Source organism: Falco punctatus (genome assembly GCF_963210335.1).
Source record: "Falco punctatus genome assembly, chromosome: 20".
Classification (NCBI taxonomy): domain Eukaryota; kingdom Metazoa; phylum Chordata; class Aves; order Falconiformes; family Falconidae; genus Falco; species Falco punctatus.
The window spans coordinates 882,864-904,238 of NC_137600.1; the positions used below are offsets into that span (position 1 = coordinate 882,864).

Genomic DNA, 21,375 nt, shown 5'->3' on the forward strand with positions numbered 1-21,375 from the left:
AGTCTGGCAAAGTTTCTGGTCCTTGTGTAAGGCTACTTCACATGAGTTTGTTATGTTCTAGCGTGGATTAGGTCAGAACAGTAGTTATATAAGGTATTTTTTTGGTTAGTTGAGCTGATAAGATCTAGTACTTCCTCTTGCTTTTGTTGTTGGTATTTGGGCTTTGGAGCATTGTATTTTTGTTCTCAGGAATTTCAAAACCAGAGTGTCTGAAAGGAATGGCTCCATTTAGTTGTAAAGAAGAAATGACTGAGCTGGATCTTGTTTTAATAGAAAATCTGCAGGGATTTTGATGTGTGTGTCTGTGTGGTTAGTCTGCTAGCTCTCTGTGAATTAGGGCACATGGTAGCCCAGTATGTGGTCTTGCTTAAATTCCTGTAGTTTTGGAGGAAGTCTGCTTGGCTGATATAAATTGGCCGCGGATGTATTCCGTTATAGTGATTAACATTTTTCTTGACTGGTTGAACATGGGGTGGAAGCAAAATAATAAATCTTGTGGCTAAAAAAGGTTAACCAAGACTGAAATTGAGTAAGAATTAAGTAGGAAAGCAATTACCATGAGGAACTTTCTTGTGTGATTTTGGCCTCTTAGGCAAGGCTAGCCATTCTGCTTTGAAACTAGCCATTGTTGACTCTTCTATGTAGTTCCAGTTCTTCCTTTTTTCCTTTTTTTTTTTTTATAATTCTGTCATGATAATTTCATTTTATGGGCACCTTTTGGCTGTCAGGTTGGTTATAATAAATGAAGAATTGCTGTCTTAGTATAAATGAGCAGGGAATAGCTTATAGAAGTGAATGTGTTTGGTAAAATTTAGTAGCTACAGCTGGAGGTGAGCTCACTGTCAGAGGTAAAAGGCTTTAAAAATGTTTGAAAACGTAACGTATCACCACTGTGAGTATTACACCAACCTTGGAGTATCTGGATAGTTCAGATTCAGTTTATTCGTACATAACAGTAACCTACTGTTGTCCTTTGTGTCTTCCCCTGCTTTTTTACCCTTCCCACCTTTCTACCCTCCCTGTCAAAATAGAGCTCTTTGGCAGAGACACTGGACAGCAGTGGAAGTTTAGATGCGCAGAGAACTGACATGATTTACACTATCGAAGACGTTCCTCCTTGGTATCTCTGCATATTTTTGGGGTTACAGGTATGTTTCAAAACAGCCATAATTTCCTCTGCAACTTTTAAAAGCTTTTTTAGTACTTTCTGTGTAGTTTATAGCATTTGTGTACGTGATAATTTTATTTTTCCCATGCTCTCACATGTTTGAATAAAGTGTTGAGGTAGTTTCATCTTCAGTTGATCGCACACTAAGATTACTGTCTTGATAGTGATCTAATATCGTTGTTCGCTGGCTTATGCATTTGTGAGATTCACTTAAATATTTAGTCTTCTAAGCTACTATTAGTAAGCAAGTGAGTAAATGTGAAGTGGTGAGCTTCAGAAAGTGACGTCTGGCACCTCTGGAATGAAAGATGGAGAGAGATAATGGTTTAGTCCTGAAATCTTGAATATTAGAGCTGCTACTGTAGCCATTTCAATTCTGCAAGCTCAGTAGCAGCATCCTGGACCTGTAGGCTCACTAGTAAGCAGGGCAGCTGAATTCTTTACTCCTTGGAGTGAGAGCGTGTGCTTCCTGCAATGAGGAGGACTGTAGCAGTGAGCTGAACCCTACTACCAGCTCAGCCACTCGTGTGAAGCAGAACAGCTCATTTCATCTCCTTTCTTTCTCAAACGGTAATAATATCTGTCCCACAGGAATGCTGAGAATTTGTTAATATCTGTAAAGTATGTTGAGATCTCCAAACAAATACATTCCAAAGCATCCTTTTTATTTCTGCCTTTCCTCAAGGACAGGCAGTTCTGTAGGGACTGTATTTTTTAACTTGCACTGTTGAATATGGTGATTCTTGTTTGTTTGTTTGCTTAATGTATTGGGATGAAAAAGAATTCATGAGTACCTAGTTTCTGGTACTCGAGAGCTTATTTGCATCCTAGTTTGTATGTGCTCAAAGTTCATTTGTAAGCTAATGGTTTTTCACATGGTTGAAAGTGAATGGAGTTATTTATCTGCTTTTCTGAGTCAGAAGTGGTTTTCAGCACAGTTACCTAGATACCTCCTCATCAAGAACAGTAGCCATGTGGCTATTTAAATAACCTAGTGTATTCTACAGAAATAGCGATCGTTAGCAACCGGCTAGCTCAGCGTGGAAGGAAAATATTTAAAGAAATGCTTTGGGCCAGGAAGCGATTCAAAAGCAAAAATATCCAATGCGAAAGAAAAGATAGTCATCAGTTTATTTACTCATTAATATTGGCTGCAGTATTAACGGACTATTTTTCTTTTCACAGCACTACTTAACATGTTTCAGTGGAACTATAGCAGTGCCCTTTTTGCTGGCTGATGCCATGTGTGTGGGATTTGACCAGTGGGCTACCAGCCAGTTGATTGGGACCATTTTCTTCTGTGTGGGCATCACTACATTGTTACAAACAACTTTTGGGTGCAGGTGAGATTCGGGACTTGTTTCAAGTTCTTGAGATGGTGATAGGACTAGACATCATTTGGGATTTCCAGGGTGCAGTCCAAGAGTTAGGTAGTCTATTTTCAAAGGATAAACATGAAACACAAGATAGCAGGTCAAACGCAGGATGGTTAGGGAAAGCTTTTGGAAAGCTGCTTCCAAAAAAAGGTGGATCCGAAATCAGAGAAAGCATTCGAAGGGTAAGAAAATACAGCGGGAGCAGGGAGAGGGAAGGAGGAGGAGGGAAATCTGAGGGCAGAGACTGTGTTAAGTGATTCTGGGGGAAAGAAAAAATCGATACGCCTTGGTAAAGAGGAACTAATTTTGATATTTTTATTAGCTTCTGGAATGATACTGTATTCTTGCCAGTATTTAGGTGGTTGCGATTAGTCCTACAGCAGATCGTGTGCTTGTTCCCTGTAAAGGGTTTGCCAAATCAAAAAATTAAGGAAAAATGACAGGGAAATTTCTTATTCTCTGAACTGAGTATCATTGTTACCTTCCAATACAAACAAATTATTTGATTTTAATTTGTTAGTTGCTTTGAGTCGCAGGTAACGATCCTTCCTTGAGTTGGGAAGAAACACGTAGTGTAGCCTTACAGGGATGCCTGTGCCTTTCCTTTGGTCTGCTCGCCTTAGGAGGATGCAAGAGGCTAATTCAAGTGTTAGCAAATACTTGTAAAATATCTGGTGTTGGTAAGACCAGGATGCTCTAAGTTTTATTAACATTGAGATAAATCCTTTCTAAAAATGTGTGTTCTATACTAAATGCTGCAGAGAGATACTTGACATGTTTACTTAAACTTCTGTTGACTCTGCCTGTGAGAACTGGGAATAGCTAAAACCTGCGGAGTTATTTCTGCATCTTCTTGAATAAACCAACAGTGATAAGTAAAACCAGAAGAAAAGTGTGTATTTTAAGAGTATGCCCTCATATGGTTACTTGAATGATTCATGGGTCATTTAGTTCAATTTAAGAACAATGTGAGCTGAAATCTTGCATTCCAATAGAAAAATGGACAAACATCCCCTCCATTTTTAAAGATTCAGCTAAGAAACAGAATCTTTGGGTGGAAAAGTTATCTCGGTGGGGTGCAGAAGGCAAGCCTATGGCAGATGACTTGCAGTTGTAGATCAGCTTTTCATCTAAAAATTTTCCAAATATTTCAGCTTTTCCAATGTAATCTTTAGTTGCTATTTTAGTTGGCTTTCTTGTCTTTTTTTTTCCTTTGAAAAAACCTTCCCTTTATTTTTTTTTTATGTCTTAACTTATAAAATAGCTTCGCTGTTTTGTATGAAAAGTTTGTTCTAATGACAAAACAGCATAATGCAAATTGTTGAAAGAGAAAATTTTCATCCCCCAATGTATTTTCTTTAAGTCAAGACTGCCTGCAGTTAATAATCATATTTTCTGCCTGATTGGCTTTTTGTGCTCATAGAGTAGCTTGCCTTAGCTGTAATCAAATTTTCAAGTACCTCGTCTGAACAGAGGCAGAGGAGCAGAGCTGTACCCTTTGGTGTTTTGAACCTCTTTTAATGGGAGTGATGGTTAGTGGGGTTGGTTTTCCCCTCCCAGTCCTCTGTGCTTTATATAGGGAACTGGAGGATTGTTGACCTAGGCAGGAACTGGAAGATAAGGTATTTATTGTTCAGGTTTGAGTGTCTGCTCCCTGGATTTACTGAAGTTCAAAGTCTTCGAGTTTTGTGTGCAGAGTTGTGGATGGAGATGAACTCAAAGTGGAGCTTTGTTTTCCTGTACTTCTGCCAGCTTTTTTCTTCTGCCTCAAATTTATCAGAAAAAGCTTCATTTTTATGCTTCCTGAGATTTGTATGTCTTCACAGAACTGAAGTTTGTCACATTTTCTTTTTTTCCTTAACAAATTGTGGGCTCTTTCTCTTCATTACTTAATATAGAGTGATTCTGGGCTCTTGCAGAAACTGGCGTGGTCCCATCATTTTGAAATCTTAGAATCACAGAATCATTTAGGTTGCAGAAGACCTTTACGATCAAGCCCAACTGTTAATTCAGCACTGCCAAGTCCATCACTATACCATGTCCCTAAGCACCGCATCTATGCATTTTTTGAACACCTCCAGGGATGGCGATTCCACCACGTCCCTGGCAGCCTGTTCCAATGCTTGATCACTTTTTTTTCTTTTCAATGGCTTCCACTTGCACTGTGAACTATATGTTTGTATACTGAAGAGGCAATTGCATTTGGGTCTTAAAATAAGTGAACTTGTATTTAAGGAGAAAATTTCTGCAGTTGAATGTTTTATAACTATTTAACATGTGATTCTGGTTTTATGTAAGGGTGGGAACGGGATATAGCAGCGATGTTCTCTAAATGATATTTTAAAGTATTTATTGGCAGGTCTGTCAACTGCAAAGTATTTCAGCAAATAAAGCCACTACAGTTTCAAAAGGTCAAATTCCGTGGTTTAGAGGTCCTTAAAGATGGATTTAGCTCAATTGTGAGGTGGAGTTGTGGTCAGTTTGGTACCCATACTAATTTTAGGAATTCAAGCTATTCATTGGATTATGTAATAAGCCAAAAGATTTGGCAAAGATTCAGAGTAATTAATATGACTGAGACAATCAAATACAGCTTTAATATATAACTAAACATTTTAGGTTTGTTGCTGTGCCCATCGCTAAGCATTCTTACATCTGTGTGACATGTTAAGATAGGGAAGACATTTCCAGATTACTTTAACTGCATAAAAAGCTCTGCTGCCACAAGGGCTGGTGCCAGAATTGAGCAACTTCACAATTTAGATGTGAAATTAAAATTATAGTCCAATCATAAACTGGTGATATTTTGCCCAGCTAGTAATGAATGCCTGGCTTAGCAGTGGGAAAGGTATTTTGTAAGTCATGTTCCAAACTGCAGCTGTGTCTTCAGAAAGAGACTGATCTTGGTTGGCTGATATTGAGTAATAAATTGGGTGAAAGATACTAATTTTTTCTACTTGGACGGGGAAAAAAAAGTATTTTGAGCCTACTGGCCCTTTTGCTAAATATTCCAGGTTTACTGTCTCATACAAAGGTTAGGCAGATAGCTAAGCAAGGTGTGCTAAGATCTTACTATTCAATACGTATGTAGCGTATTTTATGTGATACAAAGCTCCCAATCTAAACCTAAGTTCAGTACAACTGATGTCATCACTGGAGAATGTGTTTGCAAGGTGTATTTACAAAATCATTAGTGGGGGACAGAGTACTGTGTAGGTGGGATAGAGGCGTAACAGCTTGTTACAGGTATTGCAGATTTTGCCGTGGGCACCACCTTGCTCGGGTTGCTTAATGAAGCCTGAAAAATAAGGTGAATCATTCACTCGTAGATACCAACCGTTTCTTCACCAAAGATAAAGCTTTGATTTTTGCTTGAAGAAACTTAGAAGGGAATTGTATGCCAGTCAGTTGTGCTCAGATGGCTGGTGTATTTTATGAAATTTAACTTTCTCTTGCAGTTTTCAATGTTTGCAATAGGTGGGTTGGCTTTTCAGATTCCTCATGGCCCAAACTCCAATGGTAGTTCAGCTGTTCTTGATTGTGAACTTCACAGCTACTGTTAGTAACATGCTTCTAGTTTGATCTTCTTTGTGTTAAACATGTATTGGATTTTTTTTCCCCCACTGATTTGGTGTTTTTTTCCCCTCCCTCTGCCCCCCCTCTTTGTATCTTTTCTGATCTTTATCTGAATCTGCTACGGTTAGTTCTTTTTCCTTTACTGGTGTTTGCACTGGCATCAAGGCACTTTGTTGCAACTGTAAAACAGCCATAAACATGGTGCAGTGATTAGAGCCACATGAGCAATTAAGTGTTCCGTGTGTTACAGTTAGAGATTGTTATTAAAGAGAATCTTACTACAATCCATTAATGACGGTATTTATAGAATAGTTCAAAGTGCATCTTCTCTGTAGCTAAGTAACATCTGGATGTTTGTGGTGTTGCGCAAACTACGGTTGATTCAATAAATACGTAGTTGGTGCTGCTAGATGCCTTTAGATCTTAAACCTTTTGGGAAGTGTAAACACCAATGCGAAGAATGTCATCTTGAAATTCTTGCAGCATGTGTATTTATTGTTGGTAGCCACCTGGAACATCTAATCGGCTGTTGTCAACCTAATAGTTATTTACACATACACTTAAAGATGAATGTATAAATGACTGTACTTCACGTCATGCAGAGGGAAAGTATTGAGTATGCAGACTGCACACTGCACTGTCAGAGAGCTTTTTTAATGTGGCGGGACAGTGAAAGCTGCACGTTCAGCAGTCTGGCTGGGACGTACTTCAGAACGTACATCTGTATCCTTGTGCTGACAAGTCAAAACTTTAAATCAATGTCTGGTACCAGCGTGCTGGTATCCAGTAATTACCTGTTACAAGATGTTGTAGTAATAACTTCATGTGCGTAGTGTCTTCTGTTAGGTCTTTGGTTTGTGAAGTCTTGGGATCTCTATGGCTGTTCTTTTTAATAAGAAATTCTTGTATTTCACATTTTTAATAACACAGTCACACACACAGCATTAAGGATGGTTTTGAGGATGAGTAACCATTTAACTGCAACTGATGTCCTGAGACAGCACTGTAACACCTACAAACGTCAGCATCTCTTCTTTTCCTTTCCACCAGGTTACCCTTGTTTCAGGCGAGTGCTTTTGCATTCTTAGCACCTGCTAGAGCAATACTCTCCTTGGAGAAGTGGAAATGTAATAATACAGGTAATTGTCATTGATTCTTGTTCAGGTTTAAGTAGCAGATGATGCAGATCACGTATAGTGCAACTGCCAAGCCTTTTGATCTGGAAACTGGAAGTAATGAGCAGGGAATGTGAAAAATTCCTTCCTTTTACAGTGTTAAAACTTTGTGCCTTGGAAAAAGATTCCTAAAAATGCCCTTGTGGAATTCCGTTTCTGGTTGGATTTTTTTTTTTAATATAAAAAATGTTGACAAAAGAAGTCTAGCAATAGCATAAAACAATGATTTTGTTAACAATGTAGAGAAAGGCAGAAAGATTCCATAAATGTTCCTTTCTGGTATTTGGAAATGGTGAGTCCAGTTGGGTCCTTTTAATTTGAGTAGTAGGAAGGCTGAGCGATGTTCAGCATCGTATCAAGACCGGTGTTTTTACCTAATTCATACCTGACAGGTTTTGCAGAGCAAGCTTTGGATGTTTGTTTTACCTTTTTCTTTGCTAACGTCGTCATCCTGCAAGGTTTTGAATGTATTTAGGGTGAAAATGTGCAGGAAAACTGGTTGGGTAGGGGGATTTTGCTTTAATTTAAGTTAGAAAACTGAAATGGAAACAGCTCTGGCGGTTTTCTTCTTAATGGGGTGTAGTTATTCAGTAATAAGGCTGTGGGGAGTCCAAGACGGCAGTATAGAGAAGCAGGCTGCTTGCTTCTGACTGAAGTTCTTCCCAGGGGTCCTTTTGATTTTCTTAATTATTTACATTTATATTATGTATGTGTTTATACATCTCTCAATTCACTTACAGCCATTTAATTAGTTTTCCTGATGTTTTTTCTGTAGAAAACTTAGTTTTGAGCATTCACATTTTCTCACTGGGGGAGTCAGATTGAGCTACTGGGAAGTAGCACATGGGTTTCAGTGCCCAAGAGGTAAAGGCAGACTATGATGTGCTTTACTAGTGCTGGTTGTGCTGGATATTTATGTGCACCAAAATGTGCCAGTATCCTAACCCACGCCTTGTTGAAAGGAAATACTGTCTATTTTTTCCCACTACTCCCTTTGCTACTTCTTGCTACCTTTTAACTTTCAAAAGTTGTCAGATGGGGTTGTTACCACAAATCAATTCATCACTCAGTGACCTAAATTGGTGAACAACAAACGTTGGAGTGTGTGATTCCTAGTGTGCAGTTGAGTAAGTCTCCATTCATCCGTTTACTGGAATGGGTAAAGAATCCCTAATTGACCTTTCTTTCTGAAAGTTATGGGGTTTTTCCACTTTGGTACAGTGGGTAAAATTAGCGGTTAGCTCTTGGGGAATGTAAGCATGTTATTACTTGATTTGTAGCATTGCAGAACTTTTATTCTGTGGAAATCAAGGCTGCTTTGTCAGGCACAGCTTAAGGAGAGGTTTATTTTCTATTAAAAGATGGTAAAGTGCCTGCAGAATAAAACCCGTGTTTTTGTTTTTTTGTTTTTGGTTTTTTTTGTAAGATATAACAGTTACAAACGGAACAACAGAACTGCTTCACACTGAGCACATCTGGTATCCCAGAATACGAGAGGTAATGTAGGAGTAGTAGCCTTTAGCTGTTTGATCTGTCTTGATTCCAGTTAAGTTTCTCACCTAACCATCTGTGTGTTCTCGTCTTGTAAGTTCGTAATGTCTTCTTTCACGGCGCTTTTCGTTTGAATATCTCCCTTTACTCATTTCATGGAAGTCTTCATTTTTCAACTTGTTCATTGCTGGACAGCAAATAAAAGGAGTTAGTTACCACATTCCAAAAGATGCACAGTAAAATGGGCAAGTGAGATGAATACTCTTCTTGTAACACTGAGATTTGTGCTTGCTGGTAGCAGTTCAGCTGCTACCAGGCCACTTGCCTGCTGTTGCTCTGTTCAGTAGGCTATCCTGTGAAAGGTAAACACGCAGTTAGCAAATCTGGTTCATTCCTAGGTGTCTTAGGTTGAAGACTATTCTGATAAGATGTTGATTCTCCCAAGAGGCTTGCTGAAATATATCAAGCTCCTTCTCCACTCGCAGCACTGTAGTCTGAACTCCGTCATGCTCTGCAGAGCCCAGGATGAGGGTTGTGCCCAGGCATCACACGAGAGTAGTAGATAGCATAGTCCAAATTAAGGCGTGTGTCATGGAATTTATCTCCCATCCCGTTGCTTTGGGCTGCAAACTTTTTCTTAATTAAAAACAACCCCTCTCTCTTCCCCATGTTCAAACCATAGCTACATCCTGCCAAGAGCCCTGCAGCCAAGAGGGCTGACAGTCTCCTGAGACCACAACGCTGCTCTATACCAGCTTCTAAGGAGCACTTGTGAACAATGCAGCATACACTCTGCCCCTAGGAGCTAGGAGCATCACCTCCGTGGCGCCACCAACCCTTGCCGTTCGATCTGAGAGCTTAAAGGTTAGCCTGGAACCCAGGTCTCCTGTCTGACAGTGTGATGTGCTATCCACACAACTACCAGACTGGCCCACTGGTCTGTTGTGTAATAGTTTTGTGGAGAAAACCATAAGTGTTATGCTTAAGCAATAAGTCACTTAAACCTAATGAGCTGTTTTATGACGAAAAAATTGCTGAGTTCTTCTGTGTCACTGAATTCTTTTAACTGCAGTTTGTAATCCAGAGCAGAAAAAGAAACGTTTGGGGTTTGCTTCTAAGATTTGACTGAACTGTCTCTTTCCCGTTCTTGTGTGTTCAGATCCAAGGTGCAATTATCATGTCCTCCTTGATAGAAGTGGTGATTGGTTTGCTTGGCCTTCCTGGCGCCCTGTTGCGATACATTGGACCTCTGACCATCACACCAACTGTTGCTCTCATCGGCCTCTCCGGTTTCCAAGCTGCTGGAGAAAGAGCAGGCAAACACTGGGGTATCGCTATGTTGTAAGTACTCCTGGGTGTTCTTGGCTTAAGCCGGGGGCTCCTAGTCGGTAAGGCGTCGGGCAGGAATTTTGGAGTGCCAGGGAAAAGCCAGGGTCTGCTTAGCCCCCATCCCAAAGGTAGCATTGCAGCGCTCTGAGCGTGGAGAAACACCGTGTGCAGGAATGTGAGTGGGTCTGGGTCGGGTCAGCTGGCCAGTTGGGAATAAGGACACCAGCAACTTGAGGAGGCAGGAAAGGACAGTGGCTGAAAGTGAGGTATGGAGAAGAGAGAATTTTATAAAACATCAGTTGATCCGGGAGCCATTGGCTGGTTCTAATTCAGTGCTCTAGAAACGATGATTTAGCAAAACACTGGAGAGATTAGTGAGCAATTTCTGTTTCTGTTTTTATGATGTTGTGTATGTTTCTTATTCTGCAACAGTGAGCAAATACCATTGGTACTAGTGATTCATCTGTCTTAACTAGTTTGCTTACCTACAGCCGAGAGAAATTTGTACAAGAGAGAGAGCATGTGTTATTTCCATGAATGCCATCAGTCAGTGAGGCATAAGTAGGCAGATTTCTGTTCAGTAGACAGAAAGGCTTTTAGAGTGAGTGTCAGGGCGTGATGGTTGTGCTGCTGTAGGTATAGGTGCCAGAGAAATTAAAGACTTGAGATTAGTGGTATGAAAGGGAATAATGGAGAAAAATGAGTTGTGAGGAGGAGGCAAAAGCTTCCTGTGAGATGCTGCGGGTAACCAGCCAAATACAGATGGAACCCACATTTTAGGGAGAAGGAAATTGGCTGAAGCAGTTGCTCTGTTCAGTGTATAGCGACCAACTTGGTGCTGGCTCTGGAAGCGGAAGGAATGACTTGATGAGATCAGATTCTGATCTGACTAATCTGTTTGCACAGTACTTTGAACATGTAAAGTATTCTGTAACTGCAGCTTATGATTAAAAAGGCTGTTTAATTCTCTTTTATCTTGGATTTTAGCATCATGAATATTTTTGTAATTCTATTATGTTAAGCTGCTGACCCAAAGGAAGGTTTTATTTTTCTGTAAAACAAATTATGTGCAAGTTGGGACTAACATTAAATCAATCAAGCAGACGTTTAGTGAATTGGACACAGAAACATGTAATTAAAGTTGACATTTTGCAGATGGAAAAAAATAAATCAATTTGGGAACAGGATTTAAATATTACCCAGTCAATAAGTATTTCTGGCTTCTGCCATGCAAAAATGTGCACTAGATTGTTGAAAATAACTCCGTAGCCATCTAGAGCTACTCAAAAGTAACTTGATCTCTACAAGATGTGGCACTTGAGACTGTCTTGACTGCTCTGATGAGATAAAAATACTGTATTGCACAGCAAAATAATACCTGTGTAAGAGCTATTATCCTGCATTAGCTGCAGAAGCTATTTGACAAGATTTTCGTGTTTCCCAAACAGTTTCCTGACCTTGCTTGTTCTGCCAGTGCCAAGCTGAAACCATTTAATCCATAAAACACAACGCATCGTGATCTGTTAAAAGGGAAATTATTCCTGAATTGGTCTTTGCCTGTAGATCTGGTGAACAAAACTGTTTCTTTGGGCGTTTAATGCTTTGGTAATATTTTACAGAATGGCAGTAAGCCCCCCTGGCATGTAGCCAATCTAATACTACTTACCAGAATATAATGTTATTGAATTATTTACAGCTCTGTACTAAATAAATCAAAATACAAAGCCACCTGTCTTCAGGGCTAGCATGCCAGGATAGCTGCTGTTAGGGAGGGGAGCCTGTCTTGCCGTAATGGACTTCAGGAGGGATGCCAGAACGTTCCCTGAATGTAAGGAAAAGGTGCCTTTATCATTAGACTCTAGGTGGGGGTAAAGGCTATAAATGACACCCTTCTTGTGCAGAGCTCTTTGTTCCTGGAGACTGAGGGAGAAGAAAGCTCTGTTCTGTTTCTTTTAGCCTGAAACTGATCTTGGATAGAAAAGGGAGGGAGGATTAAAATCCACCTTTTTTTTTTTTTTTTTTTTTTAAGTCAGCTGATAAAAACATAATCTCCAATTTCAGAGAAGCTTTGCTGCTTCAGACAGCTTGACTCTGTGTAGCCTTTTTAATAGCAAAACGGGTTTTGGCAATTTCAGAATTGAGCAACCTGCCCTGGCTTTTTATTTTTCATTGCAGAGGATACGTATTTTAGCTGTAGAATTGAATTAATTTTTAACATATAGAGGAGCTTAGCTGTGACGAGAGGGGAAGATGCTTAATACTTGAGGCATTTAAAAACTGTAGTAAACTGGGTTACTGGTGAACTGCAGTTGAATGAAGTCTTGTTTTCTTAGGTTTTATTATGCTTGATTTAGTGCTGTTTGGTGAAAGATGCACATACCAAAAAAAGGGATTCTTAAGAACTGAAGAACTTCTCTTGACAGAAATTTTTAAAGTGCTTTGGAGTTTTCTGCAAATTCTGAAATGTAAAGATTACTGTACACTGGCCTCCAGTTTTCCTGTTTCTTCCTACTTGCTAGCAGCAACCTTTGTGCTTTATGTAGAGCAGACCTAGACACACAGATGGAGTGAGTCAAAAAGACACAAGCAGCGCAGCAGTGTAGCTCTTTGCTAATGGGTGCTTAGCTCTGAAGATCTTTTAGTCTGATTAATTTTCCTAGTTTCATTTACCTGTTTGCTGCTGGCTGTTTTTTGCAGCACTTTAGAATACAAATTATGTTGTTTCAGCTTTCATGGAATAATAATTTATTCAAAATATATTCTCTTATGATGCCTTGTCTTGTGCTGTATTTAAAATGTACCTTTGTATTTTTGTGTCTGAAGAGCCTGAGCAGGTTTGTGGTGAAGAGGGGGTTTTAACATGCTGGTGCTAATGACATGTCTCTCTTGTGCCACCCTCCTCCTCCTCCTCCTCCTCCTCCTCCTTTTTTCTCAGGACTATTTTCCTAGTACTGTTGTTTTCTCAGTATGCCAGAAATGTCAAATTTCCCTTACCCATTTACAAATCCAAGAAAGGATGGACGGCATACAGACTGCAGCTTTTTAAGATGTTTCCTGTGAGTAGCTGAACTTGTTCTTCAGTTAGAAAAAAACACCTCTTATTTGTGTTTTGGGGTTGGGGTGGTTTTTTTCCCCCCTTGGTTTTGATTTTTTGTAACAATACAATTGATCACAAAGGTGAGATAAAAGCTTAAATGAACTTAACTAAATGGCTCATTTACCACATGAAATGGTTTCATATTGTAGCCTTGCTGGATCCCATTTGGGTATCTGTCTCTGATGAAGAGTTTTTGGAGTGATGAAGATCATGGCAGGGGGGAAGGGGGTAGAGAAGAAGGTATGTTTATGCATGCAGTGAAAGCCTAGACTGAGCCCTCCAAAGAGGGATGGAGAGGTCGTTATCTTCTAGTTTTATGAAAGCCATGCTCCATTCCCCCGTGTGAAAGACCTCTTTTTATTTCTCTGGTAAAACTGAGATGAATTCACGAGTTTAAGTGCCTCTTTGGAGACTTTCCCATTTGTTACGGGAGAGAAGAGGCTTGCTCTAATTCTAAAGCTTTTGTAACAGCACCTTCGTTAGGGGCAGCAGGGAAACACCTAGCAGATTTATTACAGGGTTTACTACTTGTTCAGACTTAAAACATCACTTAAGATCACACTCAGATATTTGTGTAATAGGTATTCTGTGCCGGAACAGTTTGCTGTTGATGAATACTGTCAGTGAGAGTTTATTTTAAATGTCTTTTTTCCTCCTCTTTCACAGATTATTTTAGCTATTTTGGTGTCGTGGTTGCTTTGCTTCATCTTCACTGTGACAGACGTCTTTCCCCCTGACAGTTCGAAGTACGGCTTCTACGCTCGCACAGACGCACGACGAGGAGTGCTTTTGGTAGCTCCGTGGTTCAAGGTTCCTTATCCTTGTAAGTATGTCAGGGTTTGAGAGCTGGTTTTGTAATAATACACCTGTGAATATAATTTGTGTTGTTTTCAGAAGCATTGCTATTTTTCTCACAGTACTATGTTCTGATGTACTTCAGCATGCACTGATCTAAAGATACCATTGACGGGGGTGATGTTCTTTTTCTTGTTTTCCTCTTTGATTTGATACCTGAAGGTCTCACCCAAGAAAGACCTGAGTTTCTGAAACTTGAATTTGTAGAAGGCACTTGCAGGGTTTATCTGGGTAACTCTTGACCTCTAATAACATAGTGCGACCGTATGTTTAACGTGGATTTTCAGAGAATGGTCGATATATCTGCACTTGCCAATACTGTGGTGAGCTACTGTTAATGTTACACAATAAATAAGGATGGGTTACTACAACTCCTGTGGAGCTACCGAAGTCATTGATTCCTCTTCTCTAAAGAAGAGTAGTGCCTGAGTTTTCTCCAGCTTGATGCACTCCCCTGCCCCAAACACACCCATTCTTGAATTAGCACAGTGTTAAACAGCTACATAAACATGTCCCGACTTGCAGAAGTGGCATTGGAATTGGGCCGAAGGGCAAGTCAGAGAGTGCCAGTCCATGTTTATCAAAGGACAAAAAAGTATTTACAAGAGAACACAAAACGCTTTACGTGACATTTTGGGTGCTTGTATTCTTTTGCTGGCCACCTCTAAGTTTAAAGCTGTTGAAGGCTGTTTCTTAGGGCATGAGATAGAGTTGCACACCCTTGTGCTGCTCAGAAATTAATGGGGTAATGATAGAGAGTAATATTCTACTAGAATAGAATAATAGAAATTGTTAGGAATACCACTACGTTGTAATGAGGCAGCTTCATTGTGGTTTTCCATATGCTTTGGTTCTGATTAGTTTTTAAAAGAAACCACTTCTAAAGCAGTACTTGCAAAATGTATAATAGCTTTTGGGAAAGAAGAGGAGGAAAAGTTCTCCACCCTGATTAGACGTTTCTTATTTGTGAAGCCTTGTTCATTCACGTTTGTGTGACTTCAAGTTCCTTTTGTTGCAAGAGGCTCATCTATTTCAAAGAGATAAAAGCATCAAGGCAATTGCTGTGGAAAACCTGCCAAGCTTTTCTACAGGCTTAAATTAATCTTATTTTCTTTTCTACAAAAATTTGGAATTGGGAGGTGTTTGTGCAGTGATCATAGCTGGTTGTTGGCCATTCTCTTTGGTAGACTAGACTTGTAACCAAAGGCTGAGTTTTTAGAGCAATAATAATTAAGTGGCACTCGCCTCAGTGATCAGAATTGTTTTTTCACAAGCAGTAGTTCAAATTCCTTCCTTCTGAACAGGAGGAATTTTTTTGGTGGGGTTTAGGGTTTTTTGGGTTTTTTCCAAGCATGATCAAAGCAGCTGGTTAGGCGGTTTTTCCTTTGCTCCTTTCATCTACTTGAACTTGCCAGACTGTCTTACTGTGAAGGGAATTTGTTGATTCCATTGAAGATGAATAAATAATGTGGCCAGCAGGACCAGGGCAGTGATCGTCCCCCTGTACGAGGCTGCACCTCGAATCCCGTGTGCAGGTTTGGGCCCCTCACTACAAGGAAAGGGCGTTGAGGTGCTGGAGCGTGTCCAGGGATGGGCAGCGGAGCTGGGGAAGGGTCTGGTGAGCAAGTCCTCTGAGGAGCAGCTGGGGGAACTTGGGGGGTTCAGCCTGGAGAAAAGGGGACTCAGGGAGGACCTTCTCACTCCTTACAGCTCCCTGAAAGGGGGGGTGTAGGCAGGTGGGGGTCAGTGTCTTCTCCCAAGTAACAAGTGATAGGACAAGAGGAAACGGCCTCAAGTTGTGCCCGGGGAGGTTTAGAACTGGATGTTAGGAACAATTTCTTCACTGAAAGGACTTGTCAAGCATTAGAACAGGCTGCCCAGGGAGGTGCTGGAGGTCACCATCCCTGGAGGTGCTGGAGGTCACCATCCCTGGAGGTGCTGGAGGTCACCATCCCTGGAGGTGCTGGAGGTCACCATCCCTGGAGGTGCTGGAGGTCACCATCCCTGGAGGTGATGAAAAGCCGTATGGATGCAGCACTTAGGGACGTGGTTTAGTGGCAGTGCTGGGTTAACAGTTGGACTTGATGATCTTAAAGGTCCTTTCCAACCTAAATGATTCTGTGATTCTATGAAATTGCTGTATGTTTTGATACTGAAATTTGGTTTCTGTGGCACAAGCAATTTCAGCTTCCTTTTCTTCACAGTTCAGTGGGGACTGCCGACGATTTCAGCCGCTGGAGTAATAGGAATGCTTAGCGCAGTTGTTGCTAGCATTATTGAATCAATAGGAGATTACTATGCCTGTGCCAGGTTGTCTTGCGCTCCTCCTCCACCTATTCATGCAATAAACAGGTATGTCAAAAAAAGAAATATTTTTTCAATGTCTGAAGCTACTTTTTTATTCTTTTGGGGGTTTTTCATTGGGATAAGACAGGAATGTGCTCTGAGATTAAGTGTTGCAATTAGGTCAAACACAAGGGCCAAGAATCTGAAATACAAAATGCAACTGTCACGTTGAATTATTTTGTTGCAAGTGTAGTGTTGGAAACCTAGTTCTTTTCCTGCTGGATTCCATGGTGGTTAATAGTTCGGTTTCTGTAGGGGCAGAACCCTAAATTGGTTCTGGAATTGGGGTAGCTTGTAAAATTCACCTGAAATGCAGTTTTAGAAATAAAGAGCAGCTCTGTTTGACTTGGAATTATTCTATAATTTCCTTGGTTTAATAATGTGGATTCCTAAGACATAGAAAACAGAACTCAAGTTTGGTTTCCAGGTGTCTTGGAGCTTGAAACATGAATTATAGTAATTCATGTGGGACAGATGCCGTAACAGACCCCCACGTAGTATGTGGTCATAAAGCACCATCTGATGCAAGTCTATGCTAATAAAAGTTTTAATCTTTTTTTTTTTTTCTTCTTTTTTTTTTTTCTTTTCTTTCTCTCTTTTTTTTCCTGTTTGGGGTTTACAGAGGGATTTTTATTGAGGGTCTGTCCTGTGTTCTGGATGGAGTATTTGGGACAGGGAACGGATCCACTTCTTCCAGCCCTAACATTGGTGTCTTGGGCATCACGAAGGTATGTACTTTACCTCGATTACTCAGTGACTTGAGTGTTTTGTCTCCTCTGGCAGATGGCTTACACCATTTTCATGTTTCACAATGTGATCCTCTTCCAAGAAACCATACTACTTAGCACTTTGTGCAGGCAAACTTTACACAGCATTCTGAATTAGATAAATTTACCTAACTTGTTCCATACCAGCCACCGACTAACGGAAATGCGTTCTAGATAAGGACCTCAAAAATCTGATTTTTATTTGGAGTAAAGGGCAGTTAGAAAACCTACATAAAGGAGATGATGCTAAATAAGCTATCCCTTTGCAAAGCAAGAAGGCTTAGGGTGTTTTGAGTGGAGGCATAAACATGGTAAACTGTATAGAAATTGATACTCTTTTGGATGTGTTGGCTCTGAAAGCATCGCTAGAGAGTTGCCTGACTTTAATGTCTCACTTGACGACACAATGAAAGGCAACTTGACGTCCTTGGGCTTTATCTACGTGTGTATTAAGACATTACGCTGACACAGCTAGAACAGGAACTGTAGTCAGGGTAACTTCAAAGGTACACGTACCCTAAATATCTGTTTCTGTTACGATAGGTTTTTAAGGCACTGAGCGTGCTTAGGGGATTACATATATTTTGGGTTGTAATTCAGCAAAATATATAAGCACTTGAGGAGTTCCTTTGTTCACTTGGGGAACTGGATGTGTGCTGGAATGCTTTGCTGAACAGGGAGACCTTGGACTGCAGATGGATTTGCCCGATATTGTTAATGTAACCTTGTTAAGAAATATCAACAAAACTGGTAAGGGTAATTTATGTTGTAAATATGTACATCTTGTTGTGTTTTTCACTTGGAAGCTATAAATCTCCTTTATGCTTACAAGATAGAAAATATATGCTCTCCGCTTACAATAACTCATCCCTGTGACTTAATCAAATATAGATGATGAATTTATCTTCAGCCATTTTTTTTTCTGCACAAAGGGTGATTCTTTTCAGGTTTAGGGTGGAATATAATATAATGTGCTAATAGCACCATCTGCTGTCCGTAGAAGTCTTCCATTCAGCTGCTGATGGAAATTTCCTAGAAGAAATCTTCGTTAGAAAAATCCTTAAAGAAAGGGGTTTTCTGTTCTGCTTCCTTTCTGTTGTTACTTCATAGGAGTTGATATGAATTAACAAGCACTATTTTCTTAACAGTCCACAGAAATGAGTGTACGTTTTGCTTTGGAACAGTGGAAAATGAATGAAGTGGCAGCTGTTACAGAGAACAGAGTTAACTACAGTTAGGTTTGTTCAGAGCACATGATGGAAGAGTGAATATGCCTTATCCAGAACGGCCCAGCTGGATGGCTGTGCTCCAGTTTTTGTCTTGTTTTTTCTTGTCTGCATACTCATTCCTAAAAACCTAATAGTTTTTCAACTTCAATTTATATCAAAATAGATTTTTGGCATGTAGGCACTCTGCTGTTTATCTGGGAGAGGAAATCTTTGGTGCTGATGAGTAAAGACTACATAGTCACGGTGATCCCATGATACCAGTTCAATGTTTGCAGAGGCATTTACCTCCCTTGAAAGCAGTAAACGATTACACTTGGAATTTAAATTGGAGGCTTCAAGTGGATATAAATACTGCAAACTCTTGGAGTTAGCCTATAAGCAAATTTTATTTGATGAGAGACGAATCAATGAAATCTGATCAGTTGGGGCAAAAGTGTAGGTGGCTTATGCCATAATGTTGATGATGAAATGGACACTCCAGTTAAGGTACTAGGTGCCTTACCATGCTCTTCACAATCATCACATAAAGTGTCTGTACGAGTGCCTGGAATAAATATGTAGTTTGAGCTAAATGCTGACCAGGATGCTTTCAGTAGCTTTCAAAAGGAGCCTAATTTGTTTGCCTTGTAGTGATTGAGTGTTTGCATAAATAAATGTCGCTATCGTGCAGATTTTTTAAAGAACCTGCCTCTTTCATGCAGGATGATAATTTTAGAGCAAGATATGGGTAGTCCTGAGGAAATGAATCTTTATAAAAAGTAGAGGAAGGTGCAAGCTGACTTCTGTTGTTATGCTAGGGAACAGTCGCGACTTACTGGTGTAGCTTCTGTTTGTAGGTTAAACACATCTCACCTGACACTTAAGCAGTAAAGAATTAAGACAAAAGAAGTACTTTTATCCTAAACATCCCTACTGTAACTTTTTTTTTCTCGTTTCACTCATTTAGCGCAGTCACACATGATTAACAAATTAATATCTCCTTCTTGAAGCTTATTACTCTGTAACGGGAGACCTACGAAGGGCTTTGCTAGAATCCGCCTTACCAGTGTAACAGGGTATTTTTTTGGCCCTGGTGCACCTCTTACGCAAGTATAACACTATTACAATGTCAACCATTCCGGTTTATCAGCTGCCACTACAACATATAGTGCCAGAGCGATACTGCCCAAAGTTTGAATGCTCAAAATAAAAATGGGAAGGAAGCGTAGGCACTTGGTTTCACAGTGTTAGCACAGCCATGGTTTGCATGCGAAGTGAAATCAGTTGTGATCTCAGAGAGGGATGATAAAAAATCTAAAAAATCAGTTGATAATCTCTGGCTAGCAAGGCTGCGTCTCCTTCAAGTGAGCTGCGTGGTAAGTTGTGGTAGGTGCGTATCAGGTGAACTGCTACATACGTTCTTGTGTAAAAGGGCAACAGCGCATGGATATTTTTTTTTTTTTTTTTTTTTTTGCGTTACAATTGATCTCTGAAATCTCTCCTAGTTATTTTCTGTCTGTTTTCTTTATTGTAGATGGCGCTGCACCACACCTCATGGCTATTGTGGCAATAGCAGTTACAGATGGTTTTAGAGATGACTTAATGAAAACAAAATCAAACGAAGCTATGTTAGAATTGGAGGGCAGCCATGTACGGCTGAGCCCTCCAAAACATTTGTAAAGGATCTGCAGCCTGTTTTAACACCACGAAAAATATGCATGGAAACTGGAAAAGAAGTTTTAAATGGAAAAGACAATAATAAAAAAAAAAATAAAATGCAAGGCATGAAGTTGTACTAAGTGTGGATTTCTTCTTTCCTTTTTGTTCTCCTGCAGGTTGGAAGTCGCAGGGTTATTCAGTACGGGGCAGCCTTCATGCTCTTGCTTGGGATGGTTGGCAAGTTCAGTGCTCTCTTTGCATCGCTGCCTGACCCCGTGCTTGGTGCCCTCTTCTGCACTCTCTTTGGTAACGTATGGGAGTTTTTTTGCTCCTCTTTGTGTGCTGTGTGGCTGTATCTTTTTACTCTAGTGCTGTGTTTATATGTGTGCCCCTAATTTTTTTGTGAAGAAAAAGACTATATAAAAGCTGAGACTTGTTTTGTTTTTATTTAGGGATGATTACAGCCGTGGGTCTGTCTAACCTCCAGTTCATAGATCTAAATTCCTCTCGCAACCTGTTTGTACTGGGATTTTCCATTTTCTTCGGACTTGTCCTTCCAAGCTATCTCAAACAAAATCCACTGGTCACAGGTATTTTTGATCATTTACTTGAAGTGTACTTTTACCTTGCACTCATATGCAAAGTACATGTAAATACCTAGTAATATAAAGGGTAAATAAGAGAAAAAAAGTATTATGGAGACAGCAGAAGCTATGGATTAGAAGACAGGTGTGTTCAGAGGGGAGTTAATTGAGGTATTGAGACCTGGATTGGATGTTTTGGTGGGGTACATCTGAAGTTGTCCTGCTTTCTCTGGGTACAATTATAGATCAATGGAAGCAGGTGACTGGCAGGAAGACTGGACGGGCAAAAGACTGAAAGGGTGAATCTCGGTTGTAAATGATGTTAAAAGAATAGGGAGAAATACCAAGGTAGAGCTTGGAAGCTAGGAATTTGTTGGGGTTTTGAGATTTGTCACTGTAGACATGTTCTAAATCTGAATTTTAATGAACTCAGTTTCAGACTTTTAGCCAAATTATAGTTTTGGTGACTTCAGGGAGAAGGTTTTCTATTTTAATACTGCCTTCTCAATAGTCATCGTGGCAGTGCATGTCACCAAAGGAACACTTAATTTGTTTGGGTTTGATTTTGGTTGTTGGTGGGGTTTTTTTTGAAGGAAATATTAACTAACTTTTTATAGCCATCACTTCAGAACCAGAGTTAATTGCATATCTAACCTACTTGAAGTAGTTCAGGAAAGTAGATCATTCAAGCAGGGTTAGGCAATGAAATACAAATATGGTGTTCTTCTGTGAATAGGTCCTATG

The 21,375-nt window shown here is 40.0% G+C and overlaps 1 protein-coding gene across 4 annotated transcripts in view; it reads left to right on the top strand.

Moving 5' to 3' along the window:
* The window catches only part of SLC23A2 (solute carrier family 23 member 2), a 61,199-nt gene that overhangs the window by 33,341 nt on the left and 6,483 nt on the right, over positions 1-21,375 (top strand). For all 4 annotated transcript variants that reach the window (XM_080370160.1, XM_080370157.1, XM_080370159.1 and 1 more), the window contains 11 exons: positions 1,032-1,148; positions 2,354-2,511; positions 7,171-7,259; positions 8,722-8,792; positions 9,946-10,127; positions 13,051-13,171; positions 13,879-14,035; positions 16,272-16,419; positions 17,036-17,141; positions 20,224-20,353; positions 20,500-20,637. In XM_080370160.1, coding sequence (XP_080226286.1) covers positions 1,032-1,148; positions 2,354-2,511; positions 7,171-7,259; positions 8,722-8,792; positions 9,946-10,127; positions 13,051-13,171; positions 13,879-14,035; positions 16,272-16,419; positions 17,036-17,141; positions 20,224-20,353; positions 20,500-20,637 — 1,417 coding nt within the window. The remainder of the gene's footprint in view (positions 1-1,031; positions 1,149-2,353; positions 2,512-7,170; positions 7,260-8,721; positions 8,793-9,945; positions 10,128-13,050; positions 13,172-13,878; positions 14,036-16,271; positions 16,420-17,035; positions 17,142-20,223; positions 20,354-20,499; positions 20,638-21,375) is intronic.